We start from the raw sequence: 19,607 nt of genomic DNA, 5'->3' as shown, positions 1-19,607 counted from the left end.
ATAAGTAACATTTTCTGAAATTCATGGAGAAGTGTATGCTGCTACTGATTTGATTCTGAAATTATGATAGTCGATCGAAGAATATAGAAACAGCCAAACTAAAAGCACTTGGGAACTGTTGAACGGAGCCAACTAAACGTCGTCACATGCATATAGTAGTAGATGTTGTATATATTAACTTCTTTTTGTAATAGAATTAAGACATATATTTACCAACATTCTTCAGTAACAAAGACAAAGGAATCTCTCTATCTTTTGTAACGAAGATCAATAAGAGCCAGCTTGTCTACAACTCATTATATCAAATACCTAGTCTACCCCTCCCACTGTCCCAGCCTAACCATCTCTATATATAACACACTGACACACATATACCTATAATATACACCCACACTAATCATCAGTAATCACAAACTCACAAGTATCAAACACAAACGAAAATGGGTTCTTTGAGGAAGTACAACAAGAAGACTCTGTTGGTAACAGCAGTTGTGTTTTGTCTCTGTTCATTGTCTTTGGTTTCTTCTCACAGCAGGAAATTCACGACACCAACCGTGACCCGCCTCACAGATCAATTCAGTAAGATCGCCATTGAAAGTGGCTTCTCCAGGCGTTTCGGAGCTCACAATATTGTAGTCAATGGCTCCCTCGCTAAGCTCACTCTCGACAAATCCTCTGGTAATACAACTCTACTCAGTTCTGTTCTGTTTTCGTTTCCTCTGTTTTCTGACTTATCTACGTATGTGAATACTTGTATATAATATTTGGATATCACATATTTGCAGGAGCTGGGTTGGTGTCAAAGAACAAGTATCAGTATGGTTTCTTCAGTGCAAGACTCAAGCTTCCCGCTGGATTTGCCTCTGGTGTTGTGGTTGCTTTCTACGTACGTATTATATGATTTAACCTCTCTTATATCAAAAATAGTTCTTTTCAAGACATACTAAAGTGTATTTTCGATATGCAGTTATCAAACGCAGAGAGTTATCCGAAAAACCACGACGAGATAGACATAGAGTTGTTGGGTAGAAGTAGGAGAGATGATTGGACGATCCAAACGAATGTGTATGCAAATGGAAGTACAAGAACAGGGAGAGAAGAGAAGTTCTATTTTTGGTTTGATCCAACTCAATCCTTTCACGACTATACTCTCATTTGGAACTCCCACCATACTGTGTAAGTCACATTCACATCCATGACTACGATCATCTTTCTTCTTTAATTTCTTAAGAATTAGTATTATTTATCGTCATTCAATATAAGAAAAGGAAAAGTCATGGGCCAAGGAGAGTCAAGAGAAATAGAAACATTTATATTTAGGTTCATGAATCATCCCTAAGCTAATGCTTTCATGGAGATAACTAGAATGTTTTTTTCTGTATAACTTTTTTGAATTGACATATGACAAAAGATTTAATTAAATCATATATAATGACCATTTGTCATCTACTAAAGTTACAAATTAATAAAGGCCACCTAATGCATGTTGACAAACAAAACCAAATATACTAGATGATCTTCTTAGATTAATATTACAATATATTTAGGGATTGGTTTTAAATTTGTGATACCCAATAATAGAAAGAAACTCAATCTATTATATTTTAAAATTCTAACTTCGGGATTCCATATCAATTAACTAAACCGGTGAATGGATTTTACAGATTTTTGATAGACAACATTCCGGTTAGGCAGTTTCCGAACCGGGGAGCCTTCACAAGTGCGTACCCGTCTAAACCGATGTCTCTATACGCCACCGTTTGGGACGGTTCGGAGTGGGCAACTAAAGGTGGTAAGTACCCTGTCAACTACAAGTACGGCCCCTTCGTCGCATCCGTAGCTGACGTGGAGTTAAGCGGCTGCTCCGTTAGCGACAGCTCATCTACCGGGTCCAGGCCATGCACCAAGTCGGGCGGGTCGGTTTCGAGTCTGGACCCTGTTGATGGTCAGGATTTTGCCACGTTGTCGAAGACTCAGATCAATGCCATGGATTGGGCAAGGAGGAAGCTAATGTTTTATTCTTATTGTAGTGACAAGTCGAGATACAAAGTCATGCCTGCTGAGTGCTGATCTCAGTGCAACTAAATTTTTATTTATTTATTCGTTAAAACAAAAACACACATAAGTTATTTTCTAAAATACGTTTTTTTTTCTTTCTTATGGTATACTTTTACTTAGCATATATAGTGGTTGGAAATAATGTTTAAATGTGCCTTCTTATGTTGTCTGTTCGCCAGATTTTACAAAAATGATTAAAGCACTTGTCTAAGTTTGGATATGATTTAGTTAATTAACAACACTGAGATTCAATTATATACGTTCTCTCACAAGTCACATCACATGTAACTCAAAAAGTGAAGATTAAAGCACATATGTTAAAATTTTACTATCAACCAATGATTTGTATACATCCATAAGAAAAATGCTTATATGGCTAAAATATACATCTAATTCGGTGTAGGTGCCCCATCACATGAAAGAGAACAAAAATGTTGAAAGAAGAATTTTTACTAATCCAATCTCTTAATGCCAGCTGCGAACAAGGGTTCACTCTACTTCACTCGTCAGAATCGACTCATAGTTACTTTAAGCTTTTATTTTCTTTGACAGAAACGTCAAGTAACTATTTAACTTAGTTGTACTTTTGAACGTATTCTATTCACAATTGATACGAAAATTAAAAAACTAGTTTTTACTAAAGCTTTTCTTGAACTTATTAAATTTTTTTTTTGGTTAAGAAACTTGATTTCTCCTTATTGCATTCAACAACCCTTTCTCTTTTCTTGATAAAATATTTTTACTAGTTTGACTAGTAGTTATTTTCCTTGATTACACAATTCAATAACTTAAAACTACTACTAGTCTCACGCTCTTCCACAAATTCAATGCAAGCTTTAATATGGTTTTTGGCATGGCCTCTCTCCCCTTTCGTTTCCTCAAGTAGATTCTTTCTTCTTAAAGTCGTAACGTAAATTTATAACACTCTTGCTTTTTCCATAAAAACGTTCCTTACATTTATTCTCTGCCAACACCCACAAACACTATCGTTGTCATCTTCTTGTTTCACTTTCATTTTCTGAGCAATTCAGTTTCCATATTTTCCAAACCTTTTTAATTTTCTCTCTTTTGTGGGTTTGTTGAAGATCCACACAAACAAGCTTCCCCCATTTTTGTATTTGCTTTCGACCTTTATGTTATTTTCTTGAGGTCTTGGGTTTTCACCGGAAAAAGAAGGAAGGATATAGAAATATGGCAGGAGCTGGCGGAGAAAATGATAAGCCGCCGCAGAGACAGGACGATCTTCAACCTCATCCGGTAAAGGATCAACTTTATGGTATCACTTACTGCCTCACAAGTCCTCCTCCTTGGCGTAAGCTCTTCCCACATTTTTAACTAGTCATGATCAAAATTTGTCAAAATGACTAGAGATTTTAACCATTTTTTTTTTTGGTTTGGATCAGCGGAGACAATACTTTTGGGGTTTCAACACTACTTAGTGATGCTTGGAACGACTGTTCTCATTCCAACAATGTTAGTTTCAAAGATTGATGGAACAAACGTAAGTCTTTTTGTAGAAAACTATTACATTGATAATATAAGACTCTCAGGTCTATAAAAATTGTTGTCTTTTGTCTCTCTGACTCAAATGCAGGAAGATAAGGTAAAGATGATTCAGACATTGCTCTTTGTGTCTGGACTCAACACGTTATTCCAAAGCTTCTTTGGGACTCGTCTTCCTGCTGTCATTAGTGCTTCTTACACCTATGTGCCAACCACAATGTCAATCATCTTAGCTGCTCGTTACGATGACTTCACGGATCCTCAGGAGGTTGGTGAAAAAAATCAAGAAATCATATATTTTCTCTTTGTTTTGTGTAAGTTTGGTTACTAATTGAACTAAGTGTTCTTGTTTTCTTGATGCAGAAATTTAAAATGGTCATGCGTGGAATCCAAGGTTCTCTTATTTTTGCCTCATTTCTTCAGATTCTTGTTGGTTTCAGCGGTCTTTGGCGAAATGTAGCAAGGTTAGAATATTGCTTACATATAAAACAGAGACTCCTCTGTTTCCTGATGATAGCCTTTTCTGGTCTAATTATTTAGTGCTTGTTTCTCTTGTTTTAGGTGCTTGAGTCCCTTATCAGCAGTTCCTCTTGTAGCATTTGCTGGCTTTGGACTCTATGAACAAGGATTCCCTATGGTATGTATACATATATACATAGAGTTTGCACTCTAGCTCTGTAGTTTTACTTTAAATTCCTGAGTTTTTGTGTTCTGCTCATTACAGCTAGCAAAATGCATTGAGATTGGACTGCCTGAGATCATACTAGTTTTCATATTCTCACAGGTTAATATGCTCTTCCCATAACCTGAAATAAACCCATTTTTCAAATTGTTACTAAAGGTGGTTTTAAACCATTTTCTTGGTGTCTGCAGTACATTCCTCATCTGATGCAAGTAGAAAGATTCTCCATCTTCTTCCACCGGTTTTCTGTGATATTTTCAGTAGCCATTGTATGGATTTATGCTTCCATTCTCACCATTGGAGGGGCTTATAGTAACACAGAAATTAATACTCAAAGCAGTTGCAGAACCGATCGCGCTGGAATCATTAGTGCCGCTCCATGGTATATAAGATCATAGAAACTTATCTTCATCTTCTTTTGGTTATGTAGACCGGTTTAGAATACTAAGCCTTTTGATGAAGGATTCGAGTGCCTTATCCTGGGCAATGGGGAGCTCCAACTTTTAATGCAGGCGATATTTTCGCTATGATGGCTGCTTCTTTCGTTTCTCTTGTCGAGGTCTAACTCTAAATCTCTCTGGCCTTTTTTACTATATAGCAATGTTAAAAAGCTTGAGGCTTACTTCATGTGTTTGATTCTTGTGAATTGTGATCAATAATGGAACAGTCTACTGGGACATACATTGCTATATCGAGGTATGCAAGTGCAACACCAATCCCACCTTCTGTGCTGAGCCGTGGAATCGGTTGGCAGGTTAAAAAATTACCAAGAATCTCAATAAAGGCTTAAAATATATCTATATTGAATCGTCAAAACAGTCTCAATGCTAATGTGGTTCTTCTCCGACTATAAGGGATTTGGAATTCTTCTCTGTGGATTCTTTGGAGCAGGAAATGCAACATCCGTGTCTGTGTAAATACAGTTTCATCTCTAAACTCCAAAAACATAAGAAAAAGCATAAAAATACTTCCTTATACAAAATCAACAAATCTTTTTCAGATCTTGAAACCGTTTTTGGATGATTCTTGTAGGGAAAATGCTGGTTTGTTGGCTTTAACAAGGGTTGGTAGCAGAAGGGTAATTCAAGTATCAGCTGTATTCATGATCTTGTTCTCCATTCTTGGTAATTCTTTCAGCTTCCATTGCGCATAAATATTCAGTTCTGGAGCAGTGTTACATACATAAAACCACTTGACCAGGCTTCATTTTTAGGTAAATTTGGGGCCATATTTGCTTCGATTCCAGCTCCTATCGTGGCAGCTCTCTACTGTTTGTTCTTCTCATATGTTGGTACAATTCTTGAAACTACTGAAACAGAGTGTTCTGTTTTTCTTGAAACCGCAGTGGATATATCTCTTGGCTCAACACCAATTTTTTTGTGTTTGCAGGTGCTGGTGGTCTAAGTCTTATCCAGTTCTGCAATATGAACAGTTTCAGAACAAAGTTCATTCTTGGATTCTCCATCTTCATGGGCTTATCAATACCACAGTACTTCTACGAGTACACAATTACCAAAGATTATGGACCCGTCCACACACCCGCAACTTGGGTAAAACAATTGAAATTGCATCGTTTTGACACCAATATCATCGGATAAAACTAATCCTCAATTTTTTTTACTTTTGTTTTTGTTTTGTAATTGCAGTTCAACAACATCATAAACGTTCCTTTCTCATCTAGAGCCTTTGTATCCGGGATTTTGGCCTTCTTTCTAGACATGACATTGCCTCCCAAGGACAAGACAACAAAGAAAGATCGAGGACTAGTATGGTGGAAGCGATTTAGATCGTTCAAATCCGATAACAGAAGTGAAGAGTTCTACTCTTTGCCTCTTAATCTCAGCAAATACTTTCCTTCTCATTGAGTAAATGACATTAATACTTTTAGAACCAGAGTTTAATCGACTCAATAATTAATGTCTTGTTTACTGAACTTGTTTCAGTACTGATCTCATCTCACATCTCTACTTGTGTCCTCAAAATAAAACCAATGAGTCCCCTTCAAAACGTTAAGAACTACTGTTTTGCTCTCATTCATTTTTAAGTGGTCCGATAACGACTTGGAATCTTGCTTAAACAGATCCTTGGTTTTCAATATCCAATCAGTAAAGGTTAGACAATTACCTTGTCTAAATGGTCTGATTAATGCATGGTACAATTACAACAGTGGAAGGTTGCTTAGTTAGTTAGTTTAGCGTCGTTTTGCTTGTGCCAGACATCTGAATATCTGATCAAGTGTTTGAGTATTCAAATATTAAATGATCATCTATCAATGTTGTTTACAATTCTAAATTCTGATAATGATGTGCTTTTACTATTACAAGGAGACTAATTTTAACTTTTTGAGAAAAGCACACACAGTCTCACTTCTTATTGGATTCATGTTCATGCATGTGATTAGAGTACGTTCAGTAGTAACTAATTGGGATTCGAATTGTTGGATATATTCATTGATTAAAATGGTTAGTTTACTAGGTTTTGTTTGTGTTTAACGGAAAGGTATTTTATTTCAACTTACGATGTTATCAAAAAACTGACGATCGATGTTTGGCCCTAACGAAAAACGAAGGGACGACAGATATATTATTCAGTATTCACAATCTTAAATCTTGGTTGCCGCATAACGTGATTCGGTCTCTCTATAGTACTTTACATAATATTCTAATTAATTAATATGCTATATGCACAAGAAATAAATTAAACACGGTTTTTTTAACATAACTAATGATTAAAAAGATCTACGAAATAGTAATAAAATTGTCCTTTATTTACATCTGCGAGTAAACCATAGAAAGAATTGGAGTTTCTCTCTATTAGTGTCACGCCTGAGAAACACTTTAGGAAAAGAGAAGAAAATAACAGATAAATATGAATTGATGATAAATGATAAAACTATGTTTTCTCTTTTCTTTTCATGGAAGGAAGTGGATTATACAGCAATTAAGGGAGATGCATGTTTATATATAATTAAAAAAAAAAAGATATTTAGTGGAAATGCATCGGATCTTGCGAAAGATTAAACAAAAGTCTTCATTACGTTTAATGTTGTTAAGTAGTTTTAATAATGAACGTTCTCTTTTCCCCGTTGAGAAGAACAGTCTCTTGTTTTGCCCTATTACAAATTGTTAGTAGTAATCAGAAATCTAAATAATTTACATTACAAAACCATTCTAAGTATGGTAAGTAATTGAACATTACAAAGGAAAGGTTTGACAAAAAAAAAATACGTGCTAGATAAGATGATTCAATATGAATTTTAAGTATAACTCCAAAAAAAATGGATATCGATCTAAAATAATTCGAACATCACCAAAGTAGTAAAACATAGACAATATATAGCTAAAACAAAGCAAATCAATGATAGCAAATTCAGAAAGCTTGGACAGTTTGCTATGTTTTGTATGCTAGATTTACTTACTGTAGTAGCATGCACCATCTTGATCATCCTTCTCATTTGTCTCGGCGTCGACACCTGTCCAAATCTAACCGACTTTTAAAATTCGGACCATCCCCTAATGCCTTATTCAATTCCCAAAACATGAAAAGCAGTTTTACAATAATTTTATACGTCCCACATATATTACAGTCGAATCTACATTAACCATAAGAATAATAATACACTTTTATATATAACTGTACTCATAAAAGTCATAACAATAAAACCATAATATAATATTTTGGAATTTCACATGCTTTATAACCAAAGCTAAAGTGAGAGCAGAGTGTGTGGAGACCTACCCTCGCCGGAAAACAAAACCACTTTTTTTCACAGAGTCTCTTTACAACTCTGTTTTTTTTCTCTCTCTTTTCTTTTCTCTTAATCATCATCAAAACATAGTTCTTTTTTTCAGTTTCCTTCTGAAAATGGGGAATTGTCAGGCGGTGAACGCGGCGGTTCTGGTTTTACAGCATCCCGGCGGGAAGATTGATCGGTACTATGGTTCTGTATCCGTCACGGAGGTTATGAGTATGTATCCTGGCCACTACGTCTCTCTCATTGTTCCTTTGACAGAGGAGGAAGAGAAGAATATCCCGGCGGCGGTGAAAGGAGAGGATAAGAAACAGAGGAAGGCTGTGAGGTTTACACGTGTTCAGCTTCTACGTCCGACGGAGAATCTCGTGCTCGGCCACGCTTACCGCCTCATTACTTCACAAGGTTTCTTCTTTTCTCTCTTTCTTATGTTTTATATTCGTGTCATTTTGAAAATTTATGATATTGAATATTGTAAATTCACAGAAGTGATGAAGGTTTTACGGGAAAAGAAATGTGCCAAGACGAAGAAGCATCAGATTGAGACGACAACGACAGTGAAAAAGAAGTTGTCCGAGAAGAAAGTTCCGGTATGTTCCCTAACTGATCGATCTGGCTAAATAACTTTGAGAGATTTCAATGACAAGTCTTACATGGGACTTTAATTGCTTAATAAAGATTTATCATTACTCCGTTATTTGAATTGTAACGTACAAAATTTGTCATCTTTTGGGGTTGTGTTTTTTTCTTTATGGTAGGAGAAGAAACAAGGGAAGCAATTTCGTGTGTTAACGAACTCAACTTCCCTCTTAAAGTCCAAAACATGGAGGCCCTCTCTTCAGAGCATCTCCGAAGCTACCAGCTGAATGATTTTGTTTTTGTTTGAGAGACAAGACAGTATCTGGATCTAGAGTGGAGAACCTGATCCGGAACCTTACTGAATAAATTTTGGTTCCTTTCCCTTTCTTGTTTTTTTTTCCTGGTGTTGACAGAGGATGCAGTCTAGATCAAGATGTCAACAGAACAGAGCTTCTTCTTCCTTTTTTTCTCTCTATCGTCGATGTATATATTTTCGCAGATGGAGAAATCTATGGAAGTTTGTAAGAAGTGTGGTTTTTTGTTGATACCCAATCAATTCAGAGGAAACAGAGCTTCTGAATTAGAACAATAAAGAGCTTTTTATTATCTTTCATTCTCTCTTATTTCTTGTTACACCAAAATGTTTAATATATATATATATATATATACATATGAAAAATGCCTTCACAACATAGTAATCTTGAATCAACAACACCTAACATAACTGACGTACTTCGGTTCTAATTTGATACATTCGAAGAATGGATTTCACAATGAGGTGAAAACAGTTGATTCGACAAAAGATTATAACAACAGAGCTTATTAACTACCAAAATCCGCAAAATTCAGAGTTTTACTGATCACACATGTATACTCTGATACATCACTACTGAGCTAAATAACTAGACGGACTATATTTTGATGCTTGGAGGACTAATCAGTACCGGTCCACTCCTTCCAGTCTTTGTCTACATGATTCTGAGCCCATTTAATAGCTGCTCGTGCAGCTTGTGGACCTCCAGGCAATTCCCTTTCATTGAGAGTATCTGCCATGTCAATGAAGGGTATGACCAAGAGTGTACCAGGTCCTCCATACTCACTGCGCAAGAACGTCCCAAAGATCTGTCATGAACCACAATGGTCCAAAGCAAAAACCGTTAAGTTCCGAGTCTCATGCCAAGATATATAACCGATTTAGAGAACTGTTTTAAGGAATCACACAACAATCACTTCAATACGATTTTTGGTAAACCAGATTCACCAAGGCTCTTGTTTATGAAAATCTACCCTCTTATTTTCAAACCATACTGACCTTTTGCTGACCTTTCTGCATAATTAAATTATCTAAAACAACTTCATATAAGATGAATCAAGATTCTAGTTCAGGAAACACAAAACAAGATTTAAAGGATTTGTAACTTCTTTAATCTAGTGTATTTGCAAGTCACATGTCAAAACAATTCAGATAGAATGAATCAGAATCTAGTTCAGAAAACACAAAACAAGTTTTGAAGCATTTCTAACGTCTTTCTCTATGTGCACATGTCTAAACAGAAGCTGAGACTAAACAAAACACCACTTTTGAAAATCCATAATTGAAGACATTTTCACATAGACACACATGTGTGGAAGTGAGAAGATTTAAGATTAACCTCAGTGCAGATTCCAACAATTTCATCAACAGAGTCTTCAAAAAGATCCCTTGTGGATAGTTTCTTTAGCATATGGTCCCTAAATTTCTCAGTCTCCTGGTATCACCCATCAATTAGGTTTCAATCATCCATAAGAACAACCTACCAAAATTGAGTTTTTTAAAAAGGAAGCAAAAGTAGAAGAGGAAATGAGCTCACAGCTTCGGCGAATTCAGGTATGGGATCTGGAAACTTGTACTCGGCAGCTTTGCAAACGAAACCTCTCCGGGATAGGGAAGAAAGAGAAAAGTCCCTCAATTTGGTTCTACAACGCTGTTTAAAAGAAGACTGGCTCGATTTGATTGCGCAAGATACTGCAGCTGGTGAAGAGATAATTGGTAGAGCGCAACGGAAGGATGAAGAAGAAGAAGAGATAGAGGAAGATGAATTGACGACTTGAGGAAGCCGTGCAGAGAAGAGAGCTTCGTGCATAGAAGAAGCCATTACTACAGTGTGCTTCACTCTTCAACCTTATCCTTTTCTCTGCAAAAAAAAAAAAAAAGCTGAGGGTTTTAGCGAGGTTTCATTTCTATTGAATAAAGATTTTAAGGGTCAAAATATAAGAAATTAAAAGATTTTCAGAGTGAAAAAATAAAAAGGAAACCTGTCAGACCGCCGTGCGACCACCCCGGCAAGGTAGAACCGAGCCGAGTAACGATCCTCTACAGCACCGGATACATCCGAGGACGATCGTAGCCGTTAATCACGCTCTGATCGCACGGTCATGGTTCATCAACCAGGGTTAAGGGCCTGTCTCCATAGAAATCAAGGATACAGAGGTACGAGCCTATAGAACAGATCCTGTTCAAGTAAGGTCGTGACAATTGTTGTTTTCTGCCCATATATAAAGACGTTTCTCTTTCACAGGCTTGTCGATGTGGGACTTTGACACTCTTATTTCCAGACTAAACCACACATGCTCTGACACGTGTCATTGATTAACCTTTTTTTTTAACAAAACATATAAGTGTCATTGATTAACTGAAAAAGGAAAATAAATCTGAAAATCTGAGAGATCAAAGTTTCCTCATAGGCTTTTTGAGTTAACAACCTTAAGATACACAATACATCATACCCATCTATATATAATTCAGACGTCCCTGGATATGTAATTACAAAAAGAACCGATTAAACTATAGAACCTATCCAAACGGGCAAAAGAAAGAGTTTTGTTCTTTAGCTTAACTGTCAATTATCAAAGGCTTTCCCTTTGGTGATGCCTTAGAGATTCCTCTCGTGTGTCTCGAGCCAAGGAAATCCTAAGAATTCGAAAACTTGTTTCTCCGTTGAGAGTTTCAGACTTGCAGTTCCTCTAGCACCCTGAGAAAGATACATTATCACAGCTCTATAAATTTATCATTCATTCACTTTAGAACCATAAGTAGTAATATACAAAATACTGTATTCGCTTATCTCCCTTACCCGGTTACCACTAGAGCTGTGAGTAGCCGGGAATAGTCCAGTGTCATCAAGTCGATAGCCTTTGGATTCTGCTAGCAATCTCAGCCTGTAGTTTCCATGGCATATAAATATGTATGCGTTTTTTTCCTTTACCAACAATGTATTTGGTGATATTCAGATGGATTATATCATATTCATACCTTCTGTTCAGCACGTCATTACCCGTCCAGGCTATGAGTCCAAATGCATAGATATCCCTTGGATAAACCTGTGATGAATTTATGACCTATTGTTATTGAATGATTTTCTGGGAAGAGATCAACCAAGACATAGCTGAATCAATCATGGTGTTGTTCTTTTCATCCTATGATTAACCAACTTAGAGCTTTTTTTCAATAACCGTGATATGGGGAGTTTTCAGGTGTTACCTTAAAATCAATACGGCGCCGTAGCTCCTGACCAGGATAAGTGCACAGGCCAAAATACGTGTCAACGCCTGAATCAGTACCCTGCACAATGAAGGCAATCATTGAGGAGAACTGTGATTATCTTGGGCGAAGAAAGCTTTATCTAATGCTAAAAGATATCATTTTATATGATACTAAAACAATTGAAGGAATGTGTTTTTGATGATTGACATACCAAATGCAGAAAAAAATGGAATATAACAAAGTTACCTCTTCACTGTGGGTGCTGAAGATAAGATCTTCTCTTAGGAAGTTTATTTCTTTTAAACGCTTTACAAACTTTGTCAAAAATCCCTTGTGACTAGTCAGGAAAATAAGCAAAAACAGTTTAAGTGAACTTTGCTACTGGAAACTAACCCAGGAAGTTGACTTACGAAGATTGTAGGTACCTTTGTCCATCAGGATGTGTGATAACGATATCTAGATCTCCACAAGTAGCTTTCCCGCGTCTGTATGATCCTCCACATACAATATTCACCTGCAGTCAAGATGTTTTGATGCCATTGTTAGGATTCCACTATACTTTTATCACCCAAGTATGGAGAAAACCGATAAACTAAAAAGTTCATACACCAGGCAAAGTTTCCTCGCCGACTCTCTGTAGAAGTTGTTCCATCTCTTGAACCTACAATACAAAAAGTGATGAAATATGAGGAGAAAAACTAACATGAAGGATGATAAAGACAAAATAAATTCACATTGAAGTCTAATGATCACACCTCGTGACGTGGAATTCTTGTTCTGATATCATCAAAATATTTCAACCCCAACCTCTGTGCATGTGTTAGTGAATCCTCGTTCTTCAAGTCTTCTAGTGTGCGATGTCCTTTCTCATATAGCTTGAGTGCAGTTGCAGGACCGATACCCCAAACTTCCCCAAACAAACTGATTGTACGAACCTTCAATCAAAGTAAGGAAACATATAACTGGTAACAGTTAACGTTGGAAACATTTCAGACATCTCTAGCTTAGGTCATGGACAGTATCTTTTTCAAGGAAAAAAGGAAAAGCAAAGAAAATTGCCTGAAGTGGCCTCTACATGTGAGCTTGTCTATAACTGAAAATGGAAAACAATTAACTAACTTTAATTAACCTAGGATTCAAAGTTACCTTTTCATCTGTTTCAAAATGTTCCAATTTGGACAACTTCCCTGTTGTCACAATCTCTTGAATCTGCCAAACTCAGGTAGAGGAATATAGTTTAGTTCTCAGTTCTCACAGAAATACATATAGGTTATGGATAGTCACTCGGAAAAGAGAATTATTTGGTGTATGCAGTGCTTATCAAAAAATCCACGAGCATGAACGGGTTGGTGTATGCAGTTTTTACACCCACATACACAAAATATATGAAGCATTTCTTCACTTACATGATCTCTCATTGACTTTCCAATTCCAGGGAGGTGCTTGAGCTGATCAACGCTTTCAATCCTAGTGGGGAACTTTTCAATGACAGGGATAGCTTTGTAATAGCTAAAGGACCGCCTATCTTCACCCAAAGCTATTAACAGATAAGAAAGAGTTATGTTACTTCCTACAAGAGAGCAGTTTTAAAAAACATACACCAGAGATCCTACCTCTATAAATGTTTATTAGCTTTCCAAATATCTCAGTGATATTTCTGTTCAAATCAGGTGGTTTGTACACCGATGTGGACTATAAATCAAAAGAAGATTAATGAAAAATTTCAGTAGCAACAACGTTCTTTCTGAAAGCGCAGAAAAAGTAAACAGCTTAAAAGTATAGTCAACTTCCTAAAACCAATAGTCAACTTCCTAAAACCAATAAGTTATCATCAGCAAAGGAGTCAGTCAGGCTTACCTCTGATTGTGGACTAGTCGGAGTGTCTACAATGCCTTCTCCAGGACTGGCACTAATAGAGGGAACACTGCAACTTGTAGGTGAATCTGGTGATCCTTTTGTATATTTTTGGTTTTCTAGACCTTTGAATTCACCAGCATCAGGGGAATATCTAGTACGTTTTGGAGTTGACGGTTGATCTTCACCACCACATGCTGCAGGTAAAGACTTGTCTGTCTCTTCCATATCTTCTGAGTCAATTTTGAGAACATACAAGTCTTCATTAGCCTTCTCTCCTGCGATTAGGCTATCTTCTAACCACTGGTAAAGCATAAGGCGCTGCAAGGAAAAGCCAATGTATAAACCCTTCACCATTTGCTCAAAGTAAAATTCAAGACAAAAAACAATAGAAATATCAGATCAACAACAATGGCTACCGAAGACTAAAGCGACATCTCAAACACATAAATGTCGAATATATAGTACCAAACCTGATTTCAGACAGTTCATCAGAAGAAACAATAGCAATGCGACTGAGTTAAACCAAACAAGGAAGAACCAAATCTTAACACTTGAAAGCATTGAACTTTGTGTTCCCAAGTAATCTAATCGTTGTGGACAACTCATGAACAACACACAATAGATAGTAAGGAAAGATTGTTTTATTTAATGATGAAATCCATGTTTTAGTAAGACGTGCAGAGAGCTGAAGAAGAAAAATAGAAAAGCCAACTCACTCCAGTGAAATGCGAAAGACGTTTCTTCCCAAATTTCTGGACAAGAGCTTCGGGGTTCATAGCAAGAAGATGAGTGACTTTCTTCGTTAACCGACCCTCCTCGATAACTGCACCCATTTGAACCAGCTTCTGCTTCCAGATCTTCCATTCGAGTAGAGAATAAAAAGACATAGGCATGCAACAATCAGAATGATGTTCAAGAGAATGAAGTAATCAAATTGAGCAAAAATTATTTTCTCGTTTTTTGAGAGTAAAACCTGCAATCGATGACGCTGGACTCCGATTTCGACCATAAAAACTACCATTCCGGCGAACATCCCCTCCGGGTCCGGAGAAGGCGACCGGTTTCTCCCTCGCTTTGCCGCCATTTTCTTGCTCACTCGGGTTTTTTTTTTCCTACTTCTCTCTACAGAACAGAACAGAACAGAGATTTTTTTGGGGTCTTTCAAAGCAGGGTACCCAATTATGCTGGTTTTCAGCGAACCGAATTCGAAACCAGACCGAGATAACCTCTCCTAAACCGGATTTAATTATTAAACTTTAGATGTCTTGATCACACTCTTGAACGATCTTACTACGTCTCTTTTGTTTCGGCACACCATTTTTCATGAAACTTTCTTTTCAATTAAAGCTGAACCGTACGTAAACTCACCAAAAAAAAACAGTTTTTTTTTTCTCTCGTTTAAAGCATCCCATCCCACACGTCATAAAGAATGAGACGACAACTAATGGTGCAAAAATTATAGAGTGACAAGTCTTCTTTCACTTCAGTTGTCTCTCTTAGAAGAAAATTTCTACTTCCTTTTCAGTCATCTCAAGAACATGATCTCTTGCGTCCGTGAGAGCACTCTGGGATCAAACAATTAGCATATTCTCAGCACACCAGAATTCTTTCATGAGGAAACCTGGAAAGACATATGTTCTTCTTACCTGTCCAAACTTGGTGATGAAGTTGTTCCCCAGGTTTATCGATGTAACCGTCACATCTTCATTGGCCTTTAGCGCTTGAGCAATTGCGAATGCCCCATCATCCTGCAAATGAGTCAGGATTATAAGATCGAACAGCTTACACATTTTTATAAGAATACACAGTATTGTTGAAGTAGCGTCTTTGTTACCCGTATTTCATTGAATCCTAGATCCATGGATGTCAGAGCTTCATTAACTACTTTCAAGCTCCGAGCTAAGCATGAAGCTCCCTGTAAATAACAATCATTTACAAATATGAAAAATACATATTTGGTAGAAATATTCCAAGTATATATATATAACAAGCTGAATACTAATAACATTTGTCTGAAAAAACCTCATCTCTAAGTCCATTTGCCCGCAAGTCCAAAACCGAGATCGTGTTGTTATATCTCAACATGTCTGCAACATGTTCAGCACCCTTAGCAGCTATCTGCAGGACATAGGAATGAAAATCAAAAATGATTAAAAGAAAAAGAAAAAGCAATCGTGAAAGTATTTATTTTTATAGACAAAGAGTTATGGGCATGCTTTACCTGGCACCAACCAAGTTTGAGCGTCTTTACATTTCCATGGAACTTGAGAATTTCAGATAATGCTTTAGCTCCGTCGGGTCCTATGGGATTATAACCAACCTCTAACTGAGGATATAATGAGAGTGACGGTGTCATTATCACCCAAGTTATAAGTGAATAAGGAAACAAAGATGAGAATAAATTTTGGCACTAACCGTCGTAATAATTGCATTATCTTTCAGCGCTTGAGCTATTGCATTAACTCCCTCTGCGTGTATGTTATTTCCACCCTAGTTTACAAAAACGCATTAGCAGAACAAATAGCTAGATTTGCTGGACGCAAGGTAAAACCTAGGGAGACTGGAGAAGATGTTCACTTCTCACCAGGTCAATAGTTACAATCGAACGGTTTTGCTTCAGTGCATCTGCAATCTTTTCAGCTCCCTGAAACCATTGAAAATCGTTTAGATAGAGAACAGAGCAAAAAGACAAGTTTTTCCGATATTAGAGAAGTAACAGACACAATCCAGCTCCATTGTTAATTTGTTATAGATTGGATGTATGTACCTCATCGCCTATATCATTCATGTACATGTTCAGCCAAACCAAGCTCTTGCTTCTCTTGATGTATTCTGCTACATAGAAGGCACCCTTTGCGGTGATGGAGTTGTTACCGAGATCTAGCAAAGCCAGTTTCCCTGCACACAAAAATGCATCTCTGTATAACTACTGAATTATAAAGTAAATGTAAGGAAGGGTTACTATAGATGTATGAAGAGTGTTATATTCAAAAACCTTTGTGGGAAGATAGACCAGCCATCAAAGCACGAATCCCTTCGTCTCCAATAGAGTTTCCATGTAAATGAAGTTCCTGCGGGTAGAAAGGCCAAGGGAATCAATTGTTGATGACATTAAAACATTGGTTGTCTTTTTTTTTTTTTTCTTTTTTTGTCTTTAAAACATTGGTTGTCTTTAATGATATCAGAAATTACATTTGATGTATCATATAAGATAATACATCTAACTATGAAATGTTTCTCTTGATACAAAAATGTTATACAATATACACAGAAAGAGTCATGAGGAAACTTTGTACCCGTAAAGACTTGTTACCCTCAATCCCTTTAGCTAAAGCATTGGCACCCAAAGCACCACCATAGTTTCCACTGAAGCAGATTATCCATAATTCAGTATGTCAGGGGCATGAACTATATAGAAAAAATAAAAAAGCAAGCTAATAAGAAAACATCCACCTATATTGTCCTGAACTCACTTTAGATGTAAATTGCGTATTGTATTATTCTCAGGAAGAGCCCCAGCAAGACTTGTGAAACCCTACCTCCATTTCAAAAAATGAAATAAGGGTAAAAAGACAACAGATTCAATTCATAAACCTGGGTGACTACTTAAAAAATAACGATACAACACATGAACAGAAAGAACTTACAGAATAGTCAATCATGTTATTATTCAGCTCAATAATCCTCAAGGTTGAATTTCTCTTCAACAACTCTGCAATTTCCTTTGCACCCTGCGCAGAACATTGGAACTACTTAAAGCATGAAACGTAAAAAGGATTGTGACTAACTTAGGAGCTTGAAAAGCTTGTCAATCAAAGCATCTACTCAAAACAAACCTCATCTCCTATATCAGTACTGTTTAGCTGAAGTATCTCGATGCTAGAATTTTCCATCAGTGTAGCGCATAAAGTCTGCCATTACAATAAAAAATGAAGGGAAACCATTCTCAGCAAGGAACGTACACATAGATAATAAGCTCCATGTTATTTTAGAGCTAAAGATATCGGCAGAAATCAATATGTTCTCCTCTCTTGATTGAACTGAGGATTTTCCTACCATCAGAAACGTATTTAAATATAAAACTAGTATATCATATTTCCACTAACCTTTGCTCCTTCATCACCGATGGGGTTTCCAGAGAGGTTAAGTACTTTCAACATAATATTTGATTGAAGAACACCGTCAAAGGCTTTAACTCCTGCAGCTGTAATTCCATTTGCAGAAAAACTGACTTCCTCTACAGTCTGAAACACAAACATGGATATGTTTACGCAATCAACATAAGAATATCAGGACTCTAATGAGTTGGCAGATAGAAGATGTGAAAGCAAAAGAGATCTATAACCTGATTATACCCAAGGCTTTCAGCAAGAAAGAATAATCCTTCATCTCCAAAGTTGCATCCTGCAATATAATACACACAGGTGAGCTATATCAATCGGCTCTACACACACTCATGAACTTCAGCTATATCTCTTAAGACAAAAAGATGGCACTACCGATCACATTTAATTTTCATAAAATTGTCTGTCCCGGCAAGAAAAATTTCACATTTAGGGAAAAGAAAACTACAATCAGCAATAAGTAATGTCATAACAGCTAAATCATTCAATGCACCTGACATGTCAACACTTCTGAACGACCTGAGTTCCTTAGCAAATTCATTAAGCCTCTGCTTGGCCTCTCTATCAACTTTCGCAGCAAATCCTTGTAACAAATTAGTACCGGCCCCAATCGACCATTTCACTCCCTGTGCAGACGATTTGTTTTCTCCAGCAGACGTCTTTGGAGACTTTGGAGACATGAACTTCTCAACCACTTTCCACAAAACTGTCAGCTGAATACACAAATTAGTATCGAAGATTTGAGATAAAAGACGATTTTTTTATCATTAGTATCCCTCGTATTAATAGCAACTACCGAATGTACCAAACTACTTTCCTCTCAGTTACTTACACATGAAAGGAGAAAACGCAGTAATTCCAAATTTTGAGAAGTAAAGGATAAACAAAACTAGCTCTCGTAGCAATGCGCGTACCGAAAGTGACGACAGCAAATGAGCCCAAGGGCAAGACGGACGATGCAATCTGCTGCACTTTAGCATTAGGAAAACCACTAGCCGCCTGTGACTCCTTATAAACCCTACTACGCTTCGGTCCCCCCTCTGAGTTATACGACGCTTTGATCGCCGGAAGTCTCGGACTCCGGTGAAGAAACACCACCGGAGAAACAAACAATCGGTTTCTAGAAACGGAGCTACCCAAAAATTCGGAACGCAACCCACTCCTCCATTGGCCAAACCCAGAAGAAGCCTTCAAATTTCAACGAGAAAACGGAATTAGGAGCCAAAAGTAAGTAAAATAGAACAACTGATTAACAGTAGAATCACTACCTTGGGAAGAGAGTGGAGATTGAGGGAGCTGGTGGAAGAAGACGCCATTAAAGAGCCACTTATTTATGCATAGACGCGTGAAATATCCACTCTGAGAACTGACCTCTGAAGAAGATGATAAGAGAGGAAGAGATTAAAGCGACGAATTACAGAATAGACGATGATGAAGATGAAGTCTGTTCCTTCGCGCTATGTGTGTGCGTGTGTCTTCCTTTGGGTTCGGGTATCACCCAACCCAACTCGTCTCCGGGTCAAAATCGGG

General features: G+C 37.1%; 6 protein-coding genes and 1 non-coding gene across 10 annotated transcripts; 3 read left to right on the top strand and 4 right to left on the bottom strand.

Annotated features, from left to right (window-relative positions):
* Positions 1–380: 380 nt before the first annotated feature.
* On the top strand, positions 381–2,269 carry LOC17899992 (probable xyloglucan endotransglucosylase/hydrolase protein 33). Its single transcript, XM_006305336.2, has 4 exons — positions 381–678; positions 786–886; positions 968–1,176; positions 1,665–2,269. Exons 1-4 carry the CDS (start codon positions 441–443, stop codon positions 2,068–2,070), a joined length of 954 nt encoding a protein of 317 aa, XP_006305398.1. The 5' UTR covers positions 381–440; the 3' UTR covers positions 2,071–2,269.
* A 665-nt stretch (positions 2,270–2,934) lies between these two features.
* Positions 2,935–6,262, top strand: LOC17899302 (nucleobase-ascorbate transporter 8). Of its 2 annotated transcripts, XM_006305815.2 has the most exons (14): positions 2,955–3,370; positions 3,462–3,559; positions 3,653–3,829; positions 3,925–4,025; positions 4,123–4,198; positions 4,286–4,345; positions 4,435–4,625; positions 4,706–4,802; positions 4,911–4,997; positions 5,098–5,156; positions 5,276–5,367; positions 5,457–5,534; positions 5,633–5,793; positions 5,890–6,262. In XM_006305815.2, exons 1-14 carry the CDS (start codon positions 3,250–3,252, stop codon positions 6,106–6,108), a joined length of 1,617 nt encoding a protein of 538 aa, XP_006305877.1. In that variant the 5' UTR covers positions 2,955–3,249; the 3' UTR covers positions 6,109–6,262. The 2 variants fall into 2 exon arrangements, with proteins under 2 accessions (XP_023644775.1, XP_006305877.1); XM_023789007.1 differs by lacking the exons at positions 5,633–5,793; positions 5,890–6,262 and having other exon boundaries at positions 2,935–3,370; positions 5,444–5,529.
* A 1,845-nt stretch (positions 6,263–8,107) lies between these two features.
* On the top strand, positions 8,108–9,126 carry LOC17897876. Its single transcript, XM_006305665.2, has 3 exons — positions 8,108–8,399; positions 8,481–8,584; positions 8,753–9,126. The coding sequence occupies exons 1-3, from the start codon at positions 8,108–8,110 to the stop codon at positions 8,858–8,860; spliced, it is 504 nt and encodes a 167-aa protein (XP_006305727.1). The 3' UTR covers positions 8,861–9,126.
* Positions 9,127–9,294: 168 nt separating this feature from the next.
* LOC111832486 (protein PLASTID REDOX INSENSITIVE 2, chloroplastic) lies at positions 9,295–10,967 on the bottom strand. 2 transcript variants are annotated; one of them, XM_023789008.1, is made up of 4 exons: positions 10,869–10,967; positions 10,424–10,747; positions 10,226–10,321; positions 9,295–9,695 (listed from the first exon to the last, which is right to left on the bottom strand). In XM_023789008.1, the coding sequence occupies exons 2-4, from the start codon at positions 10,706–10,708 to the stop codon at positions 9,507–9,509; spliced, it is 570 nt and encodes a 189-aa protein (XP_023644776.1). In that variant the 5' UTR covers positions 10,709–10,747; positions 10,869–10,967; the 3' UTR covers positions 9,295–9,506. The 2 variants fall into 2 exon arrangements, with proteins under 2 accessions (XP_023644776.1, XP_023644777.1); XM_023789009.1 differs by having other exon boundaries at positions 10,878–10,963.
* On the bottom strand, positions 10,866–11,083 carry LOC111828789. The gene has a single exon (XR_002832550.1). It is a non-coding gene; the product is annotated as a small nucleolar RNA U3 (small nucleolar RNA).
* LOC17898374 (DNA polymerase lambda) lies at positions 10,869–15,127 on the bottom strand. 2 transcript variants are annotated; one of them, XR_002835337.1, is made up of 15 exons: positions 14,927–15,127; positions 14,670–14,810; positions 13,954–14,271; positions 13,710–13,788; positions 13,503–13,633; positions 13,243–13,305; positions 12,852–13,031; positions 12,704–12,757; positions 12,522–12,610; positions 12,343–12,433; positions 12,094–12,174; positions 11,866–11,933; positions 11,687–11,771; positions 11,316–11,584; positions 10,869–11,207 (listed from the first exon to the last, which is right to left on the bottom strand). XR_002835337.1 is itself a non-coding variant. In XM_006306422.2 (14 exons), the coding sequence occupies exons 1-14, from the start codon at positions 15,035–15,037 to the stop codon at positions 11,486–11,488; spliced, it is 1,590 nt and encodes a 529-aa protein (XP_006306484.2). In that variant the 5' UTR covers positions 15,038–15,127; the 3' UTR covers positions 11,266–11,485. The 2 variants fall into 2 exon arrangements, 1 of the variants encoding a protein (XP_006306484.2); XM_006306422.2 differs by lacking the exon at positions 10,869–11,207 and having other exon boundaries at positions 11,266–11,584.
* A 143-nt stretch (positions 15,128–15,270) lies between these two features.
* On the bottom strand, positions 15,271–19,598 carry LOC111832485 (NLR family CARD domain-containing protein 3). The gene is made up of 18 exons (XM_023789006.1): positions 19,346–19,598; positions 18,992–19,265; positions 18,571–18,783; positions 18,299–18,357; positions 18,060–18,197; positions 17,790–17,864; positions 17,601–17,684; positions 17,427–17,488; positions 17,250–17,319; positions 16,949–17,024; positions 16,721–16,851; positions 16,538–16,597; positions 16,369–16,443; positions 16,175–16,279; positions 15,976–16,071; positions 15,788–15,868; positions 15,600–15,701; positions 15,271–15,518 (listed from the first exon to the last, which is right to left on the bottom strand). Exons 1-18 carry the CDS (start codon positions 19,391–19,393, stop codon positions 15,450–15,452), a joined length of 1,818 nt encoding a protein of 605 aa, XP_023644774.1. The 5' UTR covers positions 19,394–19,598; the 3' UTR covers positions 15,271–15,449.
* Positions 19,599–19,607: the final 9 nt, after the last annotated feature.

This window comes from Capsella rubella, unplaced genomic scaffold, assembly GCF_000375325.1.
Source record: "Capsella rubella cultivar Monte Gargano unplaced genomic scaffold, Caprub1_0 scaffold_1, whole genome shotgun sequence".
Lineage (NCBI taxonomy): Eukaryota > Viridiplantae > Streptophyta > Magnoliopsida > Brassicales > Brassicaceae > Capsella > Capsella rubella.
The sequence above is the reverse complement of the archived record's forward strand: the minus strand, read 5'-3'. Positions and strand labels throughout refer to the sequence as shown.